At 37.7% G+C, this 22,026-nt stretch overlaps 1 protein-coding gene across 1 annotated transcript; it reads left to right on the top strand.

The window, feature by feature from the left end:
* The first annotated feature begins 9,387 nt into the window (after positions 1–9,387).
* Positions 9,388–20,355, top strand: LOC134173958 (cysteine-rich venom protein TEL1-like). The gene is made up of 8 exons (XM_062638484.1): positions 9,388–9,698; positions 14,903–14,964; positions 15,671–15,802; positions 17,024–17,114; positions 17,612–17,757; positions 18,323–18,417; positions 19,104–19,192; positions 19,822–20,355. The coding sequence occupies exons 2-8, from the start codon at positions 14,905–14,907 to the stop codon at positions 19,947–19,949; spliced, it is 741 nt and encodes a 246-aa protein (XP_062494468.1). The 5' UTR covers positions 9,388–9,698; positions 14,903–14,904; the 3' UTR covers positions 19,950–20,355.
* The last annotated feature ends 1,671 nt before the right edge of the window (positions 20,356–22,026 follow it).

The raw sequence follows: 22,026 nt of genomic DNA, 5'->3' as shown, positions 1-22,026 counted from the left end.
CACTTGCTTGAACAGCTCATGCCTGACTAAAGATGCCAGAACAAATCAACCCAAGAGAGAGGTAGTAACATTAGAGGTGATCAAACAAAGAACTGGGAAGCTGGAGTCATCCAAAGAACCTCCTTTCAAACTACCTGAACCTCACTCTCGTCCACACAGTTGACCAATGTTATTGCCACTATGCAGGTTTTCCCTGTCTATGCTCAGGCATTTCACGCAGGAGTAAGAGAAAGGAAGAAAAAATTAGGAAGGAAAATCAAGGAATGGAGTTGCAATTTGCTCTTAAACTCAGGCTTTCAGATGATGACGTTCTTTTAAGATAAATACACATTAACTTGTTTATTTGATAAGCAGAACAGAGCTTGTGATTTGTTGCTTGGCACTAAAAGTATTCTTGGAGCAGATGAAAAAATAACTTGGTTGTACAACATGGATTACTGAAGAAAAATTACTTTGGCAAACAGAAAGTTTCCTGGTAAACACTTTCTGGCTCTGTGGGAGTGGTACTTCACTGACCCAAAGCGTTTGCTTTCCATAGAGCAAAAGACAAGCAAGACAAAAGTCTGTGAGAATGTAATCTGCAGATCTGTCATATGAGAATGTCACAATGTGAAAGCTTTTTTCTATTTCTCTTTTAAAGCTACACAGATAGCAGGATGACCCTGGTAGTGAAATTTAAACACCTACACATACACGGGGGAAATGCAATAAATCTCCATGTAAATTGTCTTCACTACAATGAAGACAGGACAAATCCACCTGCAAGATTAAAGGTAGCAGTGAGATGGCAGAGGTGTAGTCAAGCCTGATGAAATTCATCACTGATATGTAAGGAACTAATTGAGCAAACCTTTGAACCATGAACAACCAATTTCATGAAGTCAATCACCTCATGGAAGAAGTAATTTAGAGCTTTGGGAGGATGAGTATGGAGTTTCTGCCTAAAAAAAAAAGGAAATAAAGGAACATTTGAATCATCAGCCTGGTTAAATTCTGAATTCAATTATTGAAAAAGCAGTGCATAAATCCATAAATGCTTTGCTGATAACAAAACACATATAATATTTCAAAATTCCATCAAGCAGGCCTGCAAGTTGAAGAGGACTCATGGTAGCTAAGTCCTTAAAAGGGAACTTTTATGATTCCCTTTACATATATAAAGCAGAAATGTGAAACAAGTTACTCTGCTGCTCTGGTATGCAAACTAGTGGCCCATAAGATAAGAACGTATTATGTTCAGTTGGAACTAGGCAGAAGAATGAAGGCTAAAGTAGAATAATGATGTCAAGCGACTGGATATGGTAAAGTAAATACAAATAGTGTGAACTGGAAAATGACGGGGGTGTTTCGGGTTGCAATGACGTTCACACCTACTGTATCAGTAATACCACATAAGTGCAAAATTGCCCAGGGAACGCTATCAGAAATATCAAGGTTTGTATAGAGTAAAAACAAAACTAGGATCAAAGGGGAAAATGTAATTAGGAAAAGACTGCTTATTTAAGAGGCCTTTGAGAAATAAAAATGGTGGGCAAGGGCAGTGAAAAGATTGGCTCAAACTGAGGAGAATGAAAAATAAAGAATAAAAGAACAATAGTAAGTGAATCTTCCAGCAGCAAGAACCTGGACTCCTACAGACGTCAGTGGTGCCAAACTGTGGGTCTGAGTCCATCATGACAGTTGAGGGTCCCCCATTTGATTGGACAACCCACTGTACTTTGTACCAGGTCAACATCTGGCTGGGGGAGAATAGCACTGAGTCGCAGTATTTATAGAATTGTAATTTAATGGTGGATCTAGATCTCAGATTACATTTAAGAGCTATAATTAATAGTTTCATAGTTGCACATAAACACCTTCATATCTGTATAACACTCAACATCAATATCTTGTTACTTTGTTAACTGAATTATGGATTGTTTTGGTTCCTTAGGTTACTGATTGAGATTACTGACTGCTTTGCTTATTACCTCAAAGTTTGTTCACTAATCAATAAACACCTTCATAGGTTTGCATAATTTACTAGTGTCCAATCCAAAGGGGGAGCATCAACCCTCAGCAGTAACAGGTGGATAACTGGCAAAATAAGTAAACTGAAAGCAATAAACAAGATATACTTTGACTTTAATCAGACTTTTGATATTGACTTAGAAGTCATTACCTATAAAGAAAAAAAATGTGGTTTAGATTATATCTCCATAAAGGAAACATACGCTCAGGAGAAACTCGAAAAAGTTTCAATTCACATCTCACTTTGGCATGAAAAATTGGTATCAGGTAGGTCACTGAGGGCTCCCATGCTGTGTGATCCAATCACTATTTTCATTGTTTACTTGTGCAGCTGAACAGTTCTAAAAGATTTTTACAAGTGAACGTGGTTGAGGTTCCACATAATGTAGGGGATGGGACGGGAATTCAGAAAAAGATCCTAATAAGTTGGAAAAGTTATCTGGGATAGTAAAAGATGGGACAACAGAATAACAAAGTATATGAATGTGAATTGTAGGATAGCAAGCTTTAATAAGGATGAGACTTCAAAAAAGGCATGTTTTATTCTGGGATGTGTTAATCGCCTTCCTGTTAGTAAGAATTATAAGTTAATTATCTCCCTCTCTTCACCATCAGTAAGTCCTAAGTTGATATACTAATATTCCAAATAAATTCATAGTATATCATTATGTAAATGATGACTTAGTACATAACATCTATAATGCACTTTCTGGAAATTCCTACCACAGGTTTTTAGAACAGGAATGTGTGAATCTAACCATCCAACTTCATGCTGGGCTAAGTAATTTGCATGATAACTTAAAATATTAGACAGCTGCAGTAAGCAAGAAAATGACTTTTTTCTTGCAGATATTTAACATTTTCAAGGCTTTTTCCTACTCAAAATTTACAGCTGTAAGAATACAAGTAGCATCATTTCTCCATGTTGAGCAACGCTTTACTTCAGGCAATGGGAATTTTGTGAGAACACATTTGTCCCACACAATATATAAAGACCTTTTTCAGTTTCTCAAGGTAACTGTGAGACTGATAATGTTCAGAAAAAAAAGACAGCAGGAAGAAGTCTGAGTAACTAGAACTAGAGGATACATTTATTCTTCCTTTCTGAGGGGGAAGGAGTAACCAGACCAACATGGTCAGTATAAAACACAAGATACAATATAATAATAATCAAAGTCAGAGTTCTAGGGGTCTGTACGCTATAGTGCTTATTTTTAAAAAGAGATGATCTATAAACCAATATTTCTGCTTCATTTCTCCTGCAAAATCCTTAAAAAATCCCAGGGCAAATCAGAAAAAAAAAAAAAAAAAATCACAGGCATCTGTAGCAGAAAGCTTTAAGATTTAACCAAAGCTTTAAGATTTTACTAAAAAGTTTTAAATGGCACTTGAAACAAAAAGTCTGAAAAAGTCACCACCCTGGGAATACCATAGCTGTTCTTGAGCGCTTCCAAAAACCAGCCGTATACATTGTCTATATTTTGTATCCAGTGCATTGTTTCCAGAAGATTATGTGATGGCTCTTTAACAAAGTGCTTAAAATAATTGTTTTTTTTCAGATCTGGATAGAGACTATTCCTTTCTCCTAACAGACCTTTACAAATACTTACAGCAAGATTCTAATTCTACCACCAAACCTCTCTCACCACAAAAAAAAACCCTGAAAGCTATCCAGGGTTGTATTATAATAACCTATTCTCATAGAATCATAGAATAGTTAGGGTTGGAAAGGACCCTAAGATCATCCAGTTCCAACCTCCCTGCCGTGGGCAGGGACATCTCACACTAAACCATATCACCCGGGGCCTCGTCCAACCTGGTCTTGAACACTGCCAGGGATGGAGCATTCACAACCTCCCTGGGCAACCCATTCCAGTGCCTCACCAGCCAAACAGGAAAGAATTTCCTCCTTATATCCAATCTAAACTTCACCTGTTTAAGTTTGAACCCATCACCCCTTGTCCTGTCACTACAGTCCCTAATGAAGAGTCCCTCTCCAGCATCCCTACTGGCCCCCTTCAGATACTGGAAGGCTGCTAGGAGGTCTCCACACAGCCTTCTCTTCTCCAGGCTGAACAGACCCAACTTCCTCAGCCTGTCTTCTTACGGGAGGTGCTCCAGTCCCCTGATCACCCCCGTGGCTCTCCTCTGGACTTGTTCCAACAGTTCCATGTCCTTTTTACGTTGAGGACACCAGAAGTGCACACAATACTCCAGGTGAGGTCTGACAAGAGCAGAGTAAAGGGGCAGCATCACCTCCTTGGACCTGCTGGTCACGGTCCTTGTGATGCAGCCCAGGATAAGGTTGGCTTTCTGGGCTGCAAAGAGAAATATGAATGTGAAGCACTATGGAAACAGAGAACAAGGGTCTGTAAATGGCAACACTCTAACCTGCTAATTGCAGTGTCAAACTGTGACTGTAAAAACTAAATAAAACTAAATAAATGCCTATATAAGGAGGGACAGGACTCCCCTCCCCAGAATCCTAAATATAAGTAAGACACTAGCAGAAGTTATTAAGCTTTTAAGATCTGAGGACAGGAAAATAGTTACTGTCTATTTCTTTTCACACTTGTTTCTTTTTGTATATTCAGGGATGTTTTACAGTGAATTCTTATTGCCAGTAGTGGACATGAGAAGAAAAGCATGTGTGGTGTTCTAGGAACTGATTGGTAAATTGCTTGTTTAGCTGCTGATTGTATGGTCAATGGATACAACAGATCAGAATTTAGCTCTGACAGGCTTTTTCCACAAAGTATAAATGCAGGTGAGTATGAATTGAACAGTTGTGGTGCCTTTAAATGTCTCTGTTTTGTGGCTGACCTTGCTTTGAGTGTACCTATATCTTACTTTTTTAAGGTTATCTTTTTACATCTCATTTCTTTCCCCTCCTCCTCACTAATTCCTGCTTCCTATATTTTGTATTAAGGTTGACCATGTCCTCATGTGCTAATAAAATCAAACAGGTAGTCTTTGTTCCAGGTTTGATATAAATAAAATACAGCAGAATTCAGAGCATAGGACAAAGATGGCAACTTAAACCAGACACAGTCAGTAAATCACAAAATGATTTGGGTTGGAAGGGACCTTAAAGCTCATCCAGTTCCAAGCCCCTGCCATGAGCAGAGACACCTTCCACTAGAGGAGGTTACTCCAAGCCCCGTCCAGCCTGGCCTTGAACACTTCCAAGAATGGGGCAGCCACAGCTTCTCTGGGCACCCTGTGCCAGGGCCTCACCACCCTCATAGTGAAGAATTTCTTCCTTATGTCTAATCTAAATCTACCCTCTTTGAGTTTTATGCACTTGAATTTGGAACAGTAAGTTAAACAAGTCCATCAGGCCCACATCTCTGAACACAATTGTTCTGAGCAAGACTAATTTGTTAGGATAGATGTAATTTGATACATCAGTCACATAAGGAGAACAGAAGGCTGGGAATATTTATTTACTATGCTTCTAAATCAATATCTGGCTACTGCAAGCTCAGGTTTGCATGATTTCTTTTCTTTTTTTTTTCCCCTCTCTACAAATTCATATTAGGATATCTGAGCCAAATTAAACTGCTTCATAGGTAACAGATAATTCCAGTTCATAAAACTCCATTTCTGTAGAGTAGGAGGTAGGATTCAGTTCTCCTGAATGGAAATACCCATAGTTCAGACTATCGATAATTGCTCCAGATTATTTTTATTGTTATTTAGGAAAAATACATGGTTTTAACCCCAAATTCATGTGGTCTGTTTTAGGCTGAGATGTTTGGGATAATGCACATCACATCTCGGAAGTGATTGTTTTACTTCACTAACTATGAAGGGAACTAAATTTAGAGGAAGACAGGTATACAATATACTACTAATAGCAGATATATACAGTTTGAATAGAAATTGAATTCTACCCAGTTATTAAAAGACTATGAAGGGCATGTGGAATCATAGCATCAGTATTGAAAGTCAAGAAATACAAGGTACAGGAGTACACACTTAGAAAATGGTGATGCCTTAAGTGCTACTGATCTCATGGGACTTTCACTTGGAGATTCACCTGATTCTACAGGCCTATCTTTTCCAAAAACTACTCTGGGTTCCCCTCCTTGGAGGTACTAGATCAGTGATGACAATAGAGCTTGAAACACAATAAACCTGCTGAAATGCTGACGTCTTAGTATGAGAGAAATCTCTCCCAAGACACCCCTCATTGTCTCATCTAAATGTTTAATTCAGCTGGGAGTCTGCAGCTTCCTGACATGCCCCATAGTATCTTACCAGAGCTCCAGCTACAATTTGTAAGGGTGCAGGTCTTCTAAACATCCTTTGCAACATCTTTAGAGCTGTGAGGGTGTTTTTGACATCTTGGTTTATATTAAATGATGGCCAGTGCCTCCATATAGTCTGCTGCATTTATATTTTGTTCTCCACTAACCTAGAAGATCTCTTTCCCTCTGTTGGGATAACAAGCTCAGTCATAGAAAACTACATTTTAGATACATTCTTTTAGGTAGACATGACTATATTTTATGACTTCTTTCAAAAGTGTCTATGCACTGATTTATGAAGAAATGTATATATTTGCTTTTCCCTGACTTTATCTTAGACAATCACTAACGTAAGCATGTATACTTAGATATCATTGATACCAGTGTGAATAACTGGATACCTTTCAATAACAGGAACTTCTAAAAGACATGTATCAGTTTCAGCCAGGAAATATTTTTTCTTACTAATTATTTTTCTTCAGTTCTTTGCAGAACAGAGTGTTCCATGTTCCACTTCCTGGACTGTGTACATGTTCTATCTCACCAAGTGTCTCTAAAAAGGAAAAACATTACAGGATACAGAAACCAGAAATCTATGCCTCTGGTTTTTTTTTCTCATGGTCTCTTTCATGCAATTAAATATTCCCTCTTGCCTTTTCTTCCATTTAACCCTATGGTTCCTGCACATCAGGCTGTGGAGTGGCATGGCTGAGCTTCAGTGATACACGTGTAAAGCCCTCTCAGTAAAGATAGCTATGAATGGGTATGTAATATGCCCTCTGGTTATGTAGCCTACATTCATCTTTTATCAAGTAGTTTCCTATTTCATTTCATCTCCGAGGAAGACATTTCATTATAACTTCATGTTACAAAAAGGTGAGAAGCTGCTCCACAAGCAAGCTTGGCCATAGCCAAATCCAGTTATTTCAGTAATTATTATGCGTCAAGCTGCAATTACTCAGCAACATCATTTCCAAATTACTCTTCTTGCTGGGATTCTGTGATTTAAAATTGAGATTATCTTAATACTGCTTTTCATTTCTTCAATTTTTTTTCATTTGCTTACTGCAACCAGTCCAATAGAATGGTCCATGCAGGACTCACTGACTTGCAAATCAGATTTTCCTATTTTCTTCTACATTTTAACATGTTTTTCAGACTCACTAAATTCAAAATATTTATTACCGGCTGGACACTATTACAAGATGATCAACCTTCTTTCTGTGCCACCTACAATACCTCTCATTTACTAAGTGTATGAGAAGGCTAAAATACTTACGGAATTAATTTAGGACCGACACTTTTTTAAAGAATAAACAGCAAAAGTCCCCACAATGTTGTCACCTTTTCCCAGCAAATACATGTGGCCAACAAAAAGGCATTAATGGAAAACTTCAGTTCATATAGCCTCCTCTCATGTAATCATAAAATCACTGAATGATTTGGGTTAGAAGGGACTTTAAAGCTCACCTGGTTCCAATCCCCTGCCATTGGCAGGGACACCTTACACTAGACCAGGCTGCTCAAAGCCTTGTCCAACCTGGCCTTGAACACAGCTTCTCTGGGTAACCTGTGCTAGTGCCTCACCACTCTCACAAGAAAGAATTTTACGCGGAGATAATTATCTCTGAAGTTATTAACCATGCAAACTGAAGCTGAGCCCTTAAAACCCTTTTTATCCATGAGTAAGAAACAAATATTTCCAGATCATCGTTACATTTGAGACATGTGTGGTATCTTGGAGTCTGTATTGCTTTGGTTTTGTGTCTTTCACTATTAGTTAGAATGAAAGGGATGAATTTTCCACTTCCTTAAAAAAAAAAACAAAAACCAACCAACCAAACAAACTAACAAAAACTGCTCAATAAATCACTTATACCAAAAATCACTGTGTTCTGAGAAATGTTTGCTTGCTTTGTTTCCTGTTGGCCAGATTCATTTCAAATAACAGATATTCTCTGAAGCATCAGATGGGCAGAACTATGTCTTGTTTGATCCCAGCAGACTCTCAGAGGAAGACATCTTGGGGCTGGGGGTGGTGGGAAGTGTTTTTCCACATGAATATTCCATACATAAATCTTCTTTGTTTCCATACATATGTATTCCATACATAAATCTTTCTTTGCATCCTTCCATATTGTTGTTAACATTCACTTAAAACAGTCATTAGTTTATTTGTTTTCTGGGAGCAATCTGAATGAGGAGATGTAGCTTATCTATCTCATTGACCTGTATCTGATAGTTTCTCTTATTCTAATCTAACATTTTAAATGCATTAGATATGTTGCTTCCTAAAGGTGACTTTAAAAGTATTCTTCTAACTATTTATAAGAAAGGGAGATTAAAAAGATTAGCTCAAATGCAAATGCTTTTACTATTAAGTTGTCTCAGGAGTTGGAATGAATTTTACTCCAGGTTTCTTTTCTGGAGCCAGATCCTTGGTGTCCTGTAGTATAGATTTAGAAAATGTTCCTAGTAAATTACTAGATCTAACCTGTAGCTGAGGTGCCAATCTGTATAATGAGCAGCGCTATGTTTTACATTGTTCAGCTTTGCCACATTTCAACAAAGACTAAAGAGAGCATGAACACATGCATATATTTAAAACAAAGAGTAAAAAAACCCCAGAACTAGTACTCTTTATATAATTTCTTCTTCTGTGCTCTGTTTCTAGGGTGCTGATTTCTCTAAGGAAGAATGTATGAGTAATGAACTGTTTAAAAATTTAAAAGTTAAAAAAATATCCTTTTTTTATTTAAAAGCAAGAAATCAGGAAATTCAGAAACTTCCTATTTTGTAGGCTGTATATAAACATATTTAACTATTAAATTTATTTATGGGATGATTTGTCTGCAGCAGAACTGAGTAGTTACTGAAATGCCTCAGGTAACCACACAGACACAGTTATGTGTGTGCTTAGTCTACAGCCTCACTTGTTGAGCATTTAGTTGCTACTGGACAGAAAGCAAACAACCTGAACAATATTCATTCACAGTAAGTTTTAAACTTACAAGTCAGAAACATTGTATTATAAGTACACTAAACTCCATAGAGCCACTAGAAGGACAAGACCAAAGCAATCCCAGGACTGAGAAGTCTGTTTCTAAATCTAGCCTAGTAAGAGATGGGTTGGGTCTTTCTCAGCTGCTCCTCATCCCTCACCACTGCAGATCTGATTAAGCCACATTCAGCAGAGGCTTAAACTCAGCAATCAAGTCATCACAGCCCAGCAAATGAGGAGCAGTCATACTGATAGTCTGCAGGTCTGCCTTCAGAGTAGACCTGAAAAATCACCTGTAGGCAATGGTGCCTGAAATATCTCCTTTGTAAAGTGAAAGCAAGTATCAACTCTTAAAGACTGCAGCTGTGCCACAGTGGGCAGTGATTTAATCAGTATATCTTCTTGGACTGAGAGATTGCAGAGAAAAACTTGTGGTGAGTACTTGAACTGTGCGTTCCTTGAGGGTGGATTTGCTCTACCTGCTTCTATGCTAGCTGAACACACCTCATCTAGTTTAAAAACAATAGAGTGATATTTTAATGGTGGTGTAACCAGAACTTCCAATTTGCAAAGTTGTCTATGCCCAGCATCTCAACCCTGGTTGTGAACTGGCCTTAAAAGCAAAGGTTCCTAATTTCTGTGTTTATCTACAACTTTGCCTAGGCTACCTTTGTTTGTGTGGCATCTATCCCCATCTGACAGTAACTGTTTGGATTATTATCCTGTTGGTTGTCTCCCTAATAGTTATCTGGAGTGGGAGGGGAGTTGGGTTGGATGGAAGAAATTAATAACCTTCCTTTTTGTGAAACAAAGTTAGCTAAAAGAATGAGATCTGCAAGGTGCTTTGTACAGCTAAGAAAAAGATCTGTGCAAAGCCTGAACCACACAGATCAGCATCAATTTTTATCAAAGGCACTAGCTAAGCTGTCGTTATCTTCAGTGGAACTGAAGAATTGAAGAAATCGGAATTTTTCTTTCACTGAGTTCAAATCAGATTCTTCTTGTTCAGGTTTAACATAAGGGCTGGAAGAACTTCTACAGACAAATCTCTTAAGCTGATTTTTTTTAAAAGAAATTTCCATAGCTTAATCTTTAAAAAAAAATTTGCAGAACCCTGTGGATTTTTTTTTTTAATTAAATTACTCCACCCTTTCAGGTAATCCATGTGAAGAAGTGGGAATTGATGTGCTAAATTGGTCTTTGTAGCATGGTCCCGGACGTCAGGGTATTAATCTTTGTTTTCTTCCCAATTATTTTACCCATAGACCATGAACTGCAGCATATCTGACAGACATTCTTTATAGAACAAATTGATTTCACTATTTAAACAGGTGTGGCACACTTGCAGTGGTATTATTTCATTTTAGCAGTACAAATAAAGCTCAGGTGACTGTACCAAATTAATGAAAATTACTGAGTACAGTGAATAGAGTAAAATAATAGAACTATCTCCCAGGACACTGAATATCTGGAGGTGGTAGACTGCCTCTCCTCACAGTCAATAGAGATGCAGTTTTAACAGCCATGGTAGGCAGTTCATGAGGCTTTCTGACTGCGATAACCCTGGTCTCATCAAAGTTGCCACAAGCACCTCAGATAAGAAAGCACCTTTGCCCTTATCTCAGAACATGGAAGGATACGGGAGACTTTATCACAAGCAATTTCCTGCAGTGCTGCCCGCTATATAAATAAAGAACAAAAGCATGTGTTAGGAAGGAATTATAATCTGATATTAAAATGCTGGCAACAGCATATAGCTGCAGAAATACTGCAGAAAATAGGAAACAAAGAAATTATTTGAATTGTACTACAGACAGCAAATTTGACCCAGCACGAAAAAAGTGGTGCTCAGTGTGCAAGGCATCATGACCAAGGCAAGGATGAGGACAGGAGCTGCAAGACAACACTGAGGAGATGTGCAGATATTTCATGCTCACTGAAAGCCAACAGGCAGCATGGAAAGAAGCAAGACAGGTTGTGTTTAAATAGAGCAGAGTCGAACTTTGAGGACCTAAAGCTGTGATATTCCCTTATAAATGAGTGAAAGCAAAGATTCTGCAAAAAGGAAACTTAAACTGAGTGATGCTGCACGGGAGCAAAAAATCAAACACATGCCATGCATCTCTTCAGACTAAAGGGGGAAAATGTACACATCTGTGGCCATTCTTCAAATTACGCTTGAGCACACATGGAGTGAATTGTGTGTACACTAAAGTCTAGTCCACAGCCTTTTAGCCTCAATAAGATAATGCAATATAAATATTATTTAGCAAATGGAAATTTAGGAGCCACTTGGAAGAAAATATCACTGCCCAGTGTGCAGGTCATTCTGTGCATGCGCTGGCTTATGTCTCTGCCTCAAAATAACTATTTCATTCCTTTGTCAGAGCCGGAAAAGACAACTATAAAGCAACCACCCCTAAATTTAAGCTTTCATTTTGTGAACGCAGCATCAGCACTGCAGCTTGCTGATCACACTATAAGCATCTTGGCAAAGGCAAAGTTGAAGTGCTGCAAAAGGACAGGCCTTTTATCTTCTTTCTTTCTTTGCCCTGGAGACAAGCAAAAAAAACCCAGAACAATGCAGTTGGATTGGTTCATTTTCAGTCACCTGTTCCTTAACAAAAGTTCTTTCTTCTAAAATATGCAGCTCAAAAGCTGATGTCATTTATCAGCAATAAATATTGATAAGGAAAGGCGTATATATACACATACATATATACATACAACCCCAGAGTGAGGAGAACCTCTCACTCCTGCCTCTCTTCCTGAAAGATACAGGATTCTGCCTGGACAAAAGGTAATGTATGCAATGTTTAATTTCAGTATTAGAGACTTTATCCATACAGTCATTTGGTTGGTATTGATCGGGCACTGTGCTACAAAGGCTAATGTAGTTAATAAAGTTGTACCAAATGTGATAATTAAGAGAAAACATCTGTTTATAATAATTCCAGAGGAAAATTTTAAAAATAAATTGTATCTTCAGCTTAGAAAGCACACCTCTCACCCGTGTGGGTGAGAAAAGCCTTCAAGGAAGTCTAATTCCCATATATCTTTACACCAAAAAGTAACACTTCAATTAATTTGCTTTATTCTTCAAATTAATTCATTTTACAGAGGGCGGGCGATCATGGGAAATGTTTTTCTAATGTATTTTGAATTGTTTTTATGTTAAATTTATTTCACTTATAGTGTCGAGATGTACCATTACAGCTGAAATCAGAATTTTGCCATCTAGAAATGTTAAATTATCTGTCCAAGCTTCCAGGTATATATGCTGTCAAAATGTCTATTATATCTTATAGTATTGCAGTAAATTGATTGCATTTTTTTTAATGCAGAACAAATTCTTTTTTACAAAATGAGACTTAAAAATGTAAACTCAGAGAAAGTAGAAAAGCTTTTATCAAAGTAACTGAAAAGACAAACTTTCAAACTTGCTATACCCTGAAAGCTTTATCAGCTGGCAAGAAGAAGGCTCTGCTGAGGAGTGAAGCACCAGGGCTAAACATGAAAAGCCTGGACTGTATTTTTCAAATAGAACTTTGTTTCTATCTTCTGAGTTGCATATTTTAATATCTTTTCTTTACAGTCAATCAAATTTGCATGAAATGTCCTGTTTTCAGGCAGAGCTATCTAAAAGTGTGTTGATAGCATTTGTCTTTTCAGAAGCATAGAAATGATTTAGTGGATTGAATACTATTGACATGTAAGGATAATTGTACCTGGGAACTGTCATCTTTTGACTTTGAAAATAATGGCAAATATATTTACTCCAAGGAGCACATGTGGTTGTACAGTCTAACAATTGATGATATGTAGTAATATCAATAAAGTTTTATTCTGGAGCTATAAATGGGTTTATGTTTCCAGTTGCAGCACTTATCTGAGGAGTCCCAGAAAAATTTTGTTTCTGCATGTAAGGACAAGACAACTCCACAGTGGCCAAAAATATCCCTTTAGTTTAAGAATTTATTCTTCATCAATATGAGTGAGATCCCCTCTACCTCATGCAAGTGGTTCCCTTACACAGGTGTGGGAAAAGAAGCTGAAGTCTGAATACCTGAAAGACATGAAGTCTTTGATGTGATATGTCTTGCTGATTTATATCATGCAACAGAATCTAGTACTGAAATAAATGATCTACCTGCCATCTATCTAGTATCAGGAGCATTATACTCACCAGGAGTCACCAGCTCACACTCTCTTGATGTTTTCATAGGCTCAGTTAACCTTTTAGGAGTTAGCTTAGGCACAATGCCATCTTAATGTAATAATGAAGCCCACTGGATTCAAACTCACATCTCCACATGGCAGTGCTGTGCTACCTTTTTTGTTAGTATTGATTTGGAAATGAATACACCAAGCTCATTATTTTGTGAGTTCATGAAAGAATACCACATCTTGTGTGGAATAATTCAACAGTGTGTGGAGCTTTCAGTCTGAACTCAGACAGTTTAGTCTTGCACTGCTACCATGCAAGAGAAAACAGAACAGTGTTTTCATTTTTCTTCTTTGGCTTAATTTCTTAGGGGTAGGTGGAAACTCTGCATATCTGGGCATCTAAAAAAAATAAAGGACTTAACTTGTTCAAACAAGTGGCTCAATTGCCGCCTTCTGATATTTTGACTCGTAGCTTATATCTGTTCATTAACATTTTGCTGTGAATATTAGACCTAAGATCTTTTGGCTGTGTGCAAAAGTCACATGGTATATTTATGTTCTCTGGTTGATTGACATCCAATCTAGTAGAAAGTCTTGTAAAAATTATGTTTCTAGCTATGCCTATAGGTATTAGCATCTAAATTCAGAGGAAGTCACTCAACCTCAAAACTAAATGCTGCAAGAGCATCACTACAGCAAGTCTTTTACTGTAACACTGCACACTGTGACATATGCTGGTATACTCATACTGTGAACTAGTGTAGAATACTCATAAAATATGAACATAAAAAGGGTCTCAAACACACAGATGTTTGAAAACCTTGGTATTTTCCAGTGTTCTGGCTGGGTTTTCCCAGGTCTTCTCTCCTGATTGAATTTTGGTTGGAAATTTAGCCTCAAATTAGGGTTATAAGTGGACCTGCTTATGCCCAGTTACAGAGCAGGATATACAGAACTTGCTCCTCAGTGAAGACGAAAGTATCAAAGCTTCTGCACTATTTGTAAATGAGTCACACCAAAGCACCTGAGAAGACTAAAACTCTTTGTGACAACCATCATTATTCTTTTTATTATTATGTTCATTTTCCTTAGAATAAGCAGCAGCTTCTGACATGACAGATGTAAGCTGACTCATACACACAGGACTAATTAGTGAGTAAATCCACTAACTTCAGTAACATAAACCCTGTCAGAAGAAACACGTGACTTTAGGCTTTTTAAGGTCCCTGCTTCAATGCAAGGTAGAGTCCACTCTGTTCTAGATAGTGATGGCCATGCAGCATCATATATTCATTTGCACAGTTTCAGAATATCCAACTGTATTAGGTATTAACTAAAATAATGTTTTGCATGGCAGACTTGACTGCAACAGTTTTGTATCTCACTCACATACTACATTACACCACAAACTTCTATGCAACAGAAATTAATGGATTTGGGGTTTTGTTTTTGTTTTGTTTTTTCTCTGTAGAAATGGATCTACTAACTGCAATAATTTTCCTGGCTGCTTTGCTGCATCAATCTGATGGGCAGGTAAGAGCAATCATCTATTCAAAAGAACCATAACTGGACACATTGTATAGATATCTGACATGGGCTACTCTGGTCTAGTGATCTTTAAATCTTTACAATTCAGGGATGAAATTATTGTTAACACATTAATAGTTTTTCTGGGATGAGCTACCTGTGTCCTTGCCCTCTCCAGAATGTCTAGCTTAGATTGAAGCGTCTTCTTCTTAGACATTAAATGGAAAGAATCTTTTCCTGAGAGATGTTTTACTCTGAAAATCCCCATGTAAGTATTATAATTCTTTTTCTCTGCAAGGTTTCATCACCTGACATCATGATGTAAGAGACAGTCTTAGGTATTTCAGAAGATAGTCTGATAACAGTCCTAAGTTTTGATCCAGATTCACATTTTTCTGATGTTTACAAGTGAGAACAGCTAGGTACATTTTAGCCCACACAAAATGAGATTTTGGTTGAGATTTGGTTCCAGAGCTAAGCTTTCTCCCTGTTTGATGTGGAGACATCTGAAAGTAGAATTCTTACCTACAAATTTCATTTAGTGTGATGCCTCCTAAAGAAAAGTGCAGGAAACAACAGCAATTATAGAAATAGAAGAACCAATAAAGGGAAGTTGGGAATTTCCAAGATCTTTACTTTGACAAGAAGCTAATAATTTATCCTGCTTATTAAAGTGCTGATAACTGGAACCTTCATTGTAATTGTTTTCCAGGATGTAAAGTATAAACAAGTGGACATTTCCAGACTTACTCATTTTTCATTTCAAAACCAAAAAGAGATCCTTGAGCAACACAATGAAATACGGAGATCTGTAATTCCCACAGCCAGGAACATGCTGAAGATGGTAAGCTTGCTTTCCACATCATTAGCAGAAGATTGTAGCCTTCTAAACAACTCACACTCAGTGAACAGAGAGGGCAAGAAAGATGCTCTGAGGTTGAGATGAAGAAATTGGAATTCTATCCCTTTGTTTCTTCAGAATTCATGCTTAATTTTGCACCTCTTGGTGATAAAAGCACTTGTAGAGTCATTGCAAAGGTCTCAGGATAGGCCACAAGTGCTATACAGAATCCCTCTCCCAACCAAAATGTTTTAGTTTCTCCACTTAGAAAACTCAGTTAAGCAACATAGGAACTGTTCCATGACTAGGGTTATTTGTCTACAGGAACCACGAACACAGGTTCGCCCCAACCACATCTATTTTTTGTTCTCAAAGCTATGTTAACATAGCCTGCACATTGAACCACATGTTCTTGCCTTATGTTTGTTCATTGCAATATATAGCAACTGCAAGCCTTTTCAGTGAGAACATTTAAACCAGGGATAAGGTACAAAATGCAGTGACGGATCTCAGATTATGGATACCGCCTTTTAATCTTTAGTGGGATAAGCAGCTCCCTTAGAGAAAGACATGCCCTAAATAAAGAAAAGTGTGTAAAGCAAACCTGGAACAGGAGCATAAGCAGCTGCATGCTTTTGAATCACAGACTGTCAGGGGGGCAAAAAGGACCTAAATCTGCATACCCACTTGTCCTTAGCTGAGCTTGCTTCGTCCATCATTGGTCCCATTCCTGTCATCCCTGATACTCTTTGTTACCACTATCCCATGAGTAGATAATCTGGTCAGTGCTTTATGGTTAAGTTTGCATGGTGGGAATTGCAAACATTCCCCAGCTCCAAAGTCTAGCTGGTGTCTATCACTGCATCTCATCTGCAGTAGGGCTCAAAATCAGTTTTATACCATTTAGTGCACTGCACCCTGCAATGATAAACACAAACACAAAGCCAAAAGAAAGCAACAGTACGTTATGACATTCCTAGTAACCAGGACCATCTTGTTATTATAGTGTGGTGTGATACTGTGCAAAATAACCTGTTCTGCAGCCATTAAGAACTGAAGAAGTGTGGTGCCTATATCCCATTAGTGTAAAATTGCCTGACTCCCCTGTTTCTTATTGAGGACCATTTGGGTGCACAACACCCAAATCTCTCCTCTTTTTTTATCTTTTCATGTACTGCATTATCCTGCCTGTGACCTGGGTACTTCTTACTTTGTGTCTTTCAGGTGTGGAGTGAGAATGCTGCCAGAAATGCTCAGAAATGGGCAAATAGGTGTGAGATGAAAATCAGCCCAAAAGATCAGAGAATCATTAATGGTACATGACGAGTATGAATCCCAAGCTGAGGGGTTGATGGCAGTTTGCAGATGATCCCTGTGCATGTGAACTAGAAATAGGGATAACTTTTAATCTGCTGTAGACTATCTTTGTCATACTAATACCCTTAAAGGCAAATTGTTGGAACTGGAGAGAGGGGGATGCTAAGTAGTTACCCTATATTTGTACCTTTCTTGAAGTGTCTGCTTTTGGCTCCTGCTGGAGACAAGATGGCACAGTAGATGACTGTCGGTATGACTAAGTGCAGACATTTTTGTGTAACATTTTGCAGTGAAAGTTGTATCTGTGACTGGAAGCTCACCAAAACCATAGTAACATTTACTGCAGCTTTCAGAGGTGCAGTATGAATATCACATGGCAAATAGGTGGCATTGTAGAGATTTTTTTTTAGGTTGTAGCTACAACCCCTCTGTCCTACCTCCCACCCTACAGCTTGCTTTTCTCCTGAGTTATAAACAGACTTACTTACACTTCAGGTGTTACCTGTGGTGAGAACGTATTACTATCATCTTACCCAAGAACATGGTCTGAAGCAATTCAAGTCTGGAACAGTCAGTCCTCCAATTTCAAGTATGGATATGGAGCAGTCACGAAAAATGTCAATATAGAGAGCTATACCCAGGTATGGAGAACTGAAACAAACTGCAATGATACACTAGGGTTACAGGAGGACAGTTAATTGAGCTTCTCATCAGAAACAAAAATCATCGCTATCATCAAACCATTATCTCTATTCACACTCTGATCCAAAGATAAATTAAACTTTTTTTTCATCTAACTCTGAGACAATGAAACCAGTATTTTGGAAGAGCTGTCCAGAAGAGAAATATTATTCTGTAGGACAGAAAAAAAAAAAAAAAAAAAGGAAAGAATATCCATGGCTTTAATTTAGAAATACATATTTTTCTATATAAGGATTTAGATACTTAAGAAATGTCAAAACAAAATTTTTATGATGCAAATATTTGAATTTAAACTTTAGGGTCCTGCCAGAAACAGAGTTCAGAAACATTTGTAAACAAGAGGACACAGTTAACTCATTTTCTATTTATTCTTTCTGACAACTAAACTGTAAACTTAAAAGCTAACTAGACAAACAATATCCTGTGGTTCTGTTATTGTGTGAGTTCTTTATGAGAATTCAATAAAACGTGACTCTGAAATAATATGGTGTTTTTTTCCTACAGCTAATCTGGTACAACAGTTACCAGGTTGGATGTGCAGTTGCCTACTGTCCTATGAACCCCTTCAACTACTTTTATGTTTGCCAATACTGTCCTCCGTACGTATTGTCTTTTTACTCATTTAAGATGCAATAGTTACTAATATGTTTTCAAAAACTCCTGCAGTCATGTGTAGGATAAAAATACCACTGTTTATTTTAACCGTTTATAATTTTGAAAATACCAGTGGGAACTGTGGGTTTAACATCAGATTAAATATAAACATTTCTTATATTTCACAGATATTAGGCAAATTCTAGCATATGAAAAAAGGTCAGTCTCTATCACAATCAGGCATCATGCACAAATCATTTTATAACTCTGACCACAAGAAAGTCACAGGTAAAGTGAAAACCAACAGCAAATGAATATTCACAGAGGTAAAGAGCGTATCTGAAACACCCTGAATGTTGTCAGAATGTGTTTGCTGAGGTTATTTCCTTATAAGCTGCAATCATTTGAAAGCCATTCAAAAAGCAGAATTAGGAAGCACATAAAATTCTTTTTTTAAGCTGAGAATGCTATATAAATGCAAATAATTGATTAATTTTCTTTCCCCGAACTTTATTGTTCCTCTTATTTAAAATCAAAGTTCTTGTATTCTATTAATATCTGAAACTAAAACATGACTGACTATGAAAATAATTTTATCCAGAATCTTCTGGATGCCTTTTATTGTGACAAATAGCATAAACTCTTTTTAACGGTTCAGAGGCGCACTTTGATCTTGTTTTTCCAATTTCAGAGGAAATAATGCAATGCAAATAGCTACACCTTACAGAAGTGGACCAAAATGTGCAGAATGTCCTGGCCACTGTGACAGAGGACTTTGCAGTAAGTGAATTTATTCACCTCCTTATAACAAGTACCTCAATTAATAGTGTGTTCCTTTGTAGCATTTAACTTTTGCATAGTTACTTCTTGCTTATCTGGATGAAAGATCCTAGAACTGCCTCTTTCATTCCCTGCCCCCAGAAATAACAGTAGTTAAACATCCCTCTAGAATAGGCACATTCTTGAGTAGGGGTGTTGGACGAGTGGTCCCTTCCAACCTCAACCATCCTGTGACAACAGGTAAATGTGAAATTGTGTTGCTGTTGAGCAGTGGGTGCATTATCACACTCAATCTTCTGCTGCCCTCTCCTGGTAAAGCTCAAGACAGAACGTCTTGATGCACTTCTGCATCTAAGGGCACAGATTGTCACACATCCTCATGCACGTGAAGAGTTGCACAGGCCCCTGGCTTCTGCAGACTCCCACCTGGAGCAAGTCAAAGCATACAAATAGATGGGAATTGTAAGGTACCACCTTTCTGCCTGCATTCCCTTTTCTAAAATATTCAAGCAATTCTAGCAGAAGAGCATAAGCGCAAACTATCTAGACATACAAATGTAGAAATATTAGATCACAGCTTGGTTTTCAATTATTGTTTCATCTGTTTGTTTCTATCCCTTGTACTTTAGCCAATCCTTGCAAGTACCAAGACTTCTTTGGAAACTGCAGAAATCTGAAGATGTTGTTTAGTTGTAATCATTCACTGGTGAAGGCGAAATGTCCTGCTACCTGTGGCTGCACCACTGAAATCATATAATGTCCTGGTGGATGTCATTATAGCTGCTGTGAGACTTATTAGGAAAGAGTAGAGCTCACTGTGAAGTGTATTCACTCTCAGTGTATCAGCTCATGTTGACCTATAGGTGACATTTTTTTCTGATGTCTCACCATTACTTCAGTCCTAAATAAGTCTAGTAGCTCAAAATAATCTCTGATGTTATTTTAGGCTTTGTAGAAATCAAGCTACAGATGTGTTACTTTGTGGTTTCCCTTACAGCAAATCTTACACATTCATTTCTTCTTAATGGGACAAACACTTTTAAAACTCCTTGTGTCTTTTGCAAAATATGCTAAATCACACATAGCTTTCTTCTGTTACTTTTTCCTTGATTATAAATGGAATGTATTCCAGCTAAATAAATATGTGATTTACCACTGCTTCATAGTTTTTCACTGAAATTATTTATAATTCAATGTTTTCATTTATGAATATTTCAAGCCTCTTTTTTTGATACTTTATCTGAGTGGGGATAAGACAGGAAAAGACAAAGCAAAAAGTGACACATTGTTTTGTACAGCCAAATAAGAGGCACATCTTGAATCTGCCAACTTTTCTCTGTGCCCTAAATACAAATTTTCTGATACATCTGTGTGTGCAGGTGATAAATTATAATTTTTTTTTCATATGGCACAGTCAAGAAATATAAAGCCTTTTTAAAGCATTCATACAAAAAAAAAGCGGTATATATGTATTGCTTCCCATCCTCCCTATGAATAAGTTAAATCCCACATTTGCTTGGAATTCTCATTGTAGCATGTAGAAAAATCCCAAACAAATAATAATAAAAAAAAATGGCAGTAGATCCAAGTTTCCCCAAGTCTCCATCAAAATATCTGATTTTCTCCAGAACTTCCCAGGAACCATTTTAGTGCCAGCTCCTAGCGGTGCACACCCTTAGGGTTTCTCCAAGAGGATTAAGTTCAGCTGAAGGCCTCACTTGTGCCTTCTCCCACTTCTTCCTACAAGCAGGCCACCAATTCGTGCCTAGGACACCATGTTTGCTTGTGTATTGCTTCTAGCAATGCATTTCCTTGAATGAAGTTTTTCATTTCAAATCTTTCCAGGCCCTTTACAATGCAGGGCATGACTTCAAAGGGCTGTGTGTCTGTACTGACCCAGAACTGAGAGAACAGTATGTCAGAATCATCTTATAGCTTTAATATGTATATACCAGCTTTTATTTGATCTTTATATTTGTAATTTAATCAACAGGTAGCTGAAGAGGGAATAGAAAGTCTTTGCTTACAGTTTATAAACTCTGATAGATGTTAAAAAATGAACAAACATCTGGAACAGCATCGTCCTACTGAACAGAGGAGCTACTTCCCACTAACTTTCCTCCTGACACATCTCCCCGGTGTTGCATCCTGGTGCCATGCACCCATGTGCTGGACCACAGACCTCCTTCTGCTCCTCAAGATGTGTGCTGGTCTCTCATAGATCCTGAATCACATATAGTATCTCTGAGCAGGGCTGATTCTACCTAGCACCATCCCTTCATATTTCACACAGGCAAAAGCAATTTTCTCCGTGGGACTGCAGTTCTGGTTAAAAACACAAGAGGGTGAACCATACCCAGACATTCAACTGCAGCAGTTTTTGATTTTGCTGCCTCCTCCTTTTACTAGAAATTAAAGTTCTGGGCCTACCCTGGCCTGATTTTAACACTTACCTGCACAGAATTTCTTAGCTGATACTAGCTAATAAATTACTACATATAGGAACTGTTTGGTAGCTGTTTCTTCCCCTCATTTCATTCTGTCTCTGTTGGCCAAATTGCTATCATATTAAAGCAACTTATGCCATCAAATTAAGCCAATTTACAGTTTCCAGGGTATCAATGGCTAGTTCTGGTAGCCTTGATTTTCTGCTTGCCTGAAGCTCAGTTTCAACACTGTGACTTATGTACCACTATTTGCGGCTCCTTACAACCACAGCGATATTTGTAGAAAGTGTAATTCAAAAAAAAGCTGGGTGAAAATTTTCAAATAAAGTTATGTTTTCCTCAGAAAATATTATTCTGTAAAACTGCAGTTATCTTACAGGAGGATAC

This window comes from Pezoporus occidentalis, unplaced genomic scaffold (assembly GCF_034315485.1).
Source record: "Pezoporus occidentalis ecotype Australia unplaced genomic scaffold, CSIRO_AGI_Poc_V1 ctg57, whole genome shotgun sequence".
Taxonomy (NCBI): Eukaryota; Metazoa; Chordata; class Aves; order Psittaciformes; family Psittacidae; genus Pezoporus; species Pezoporus occidentalis.
This window is presented reverse-complemented; position numbering and strand designations above follow the sequence as displayed.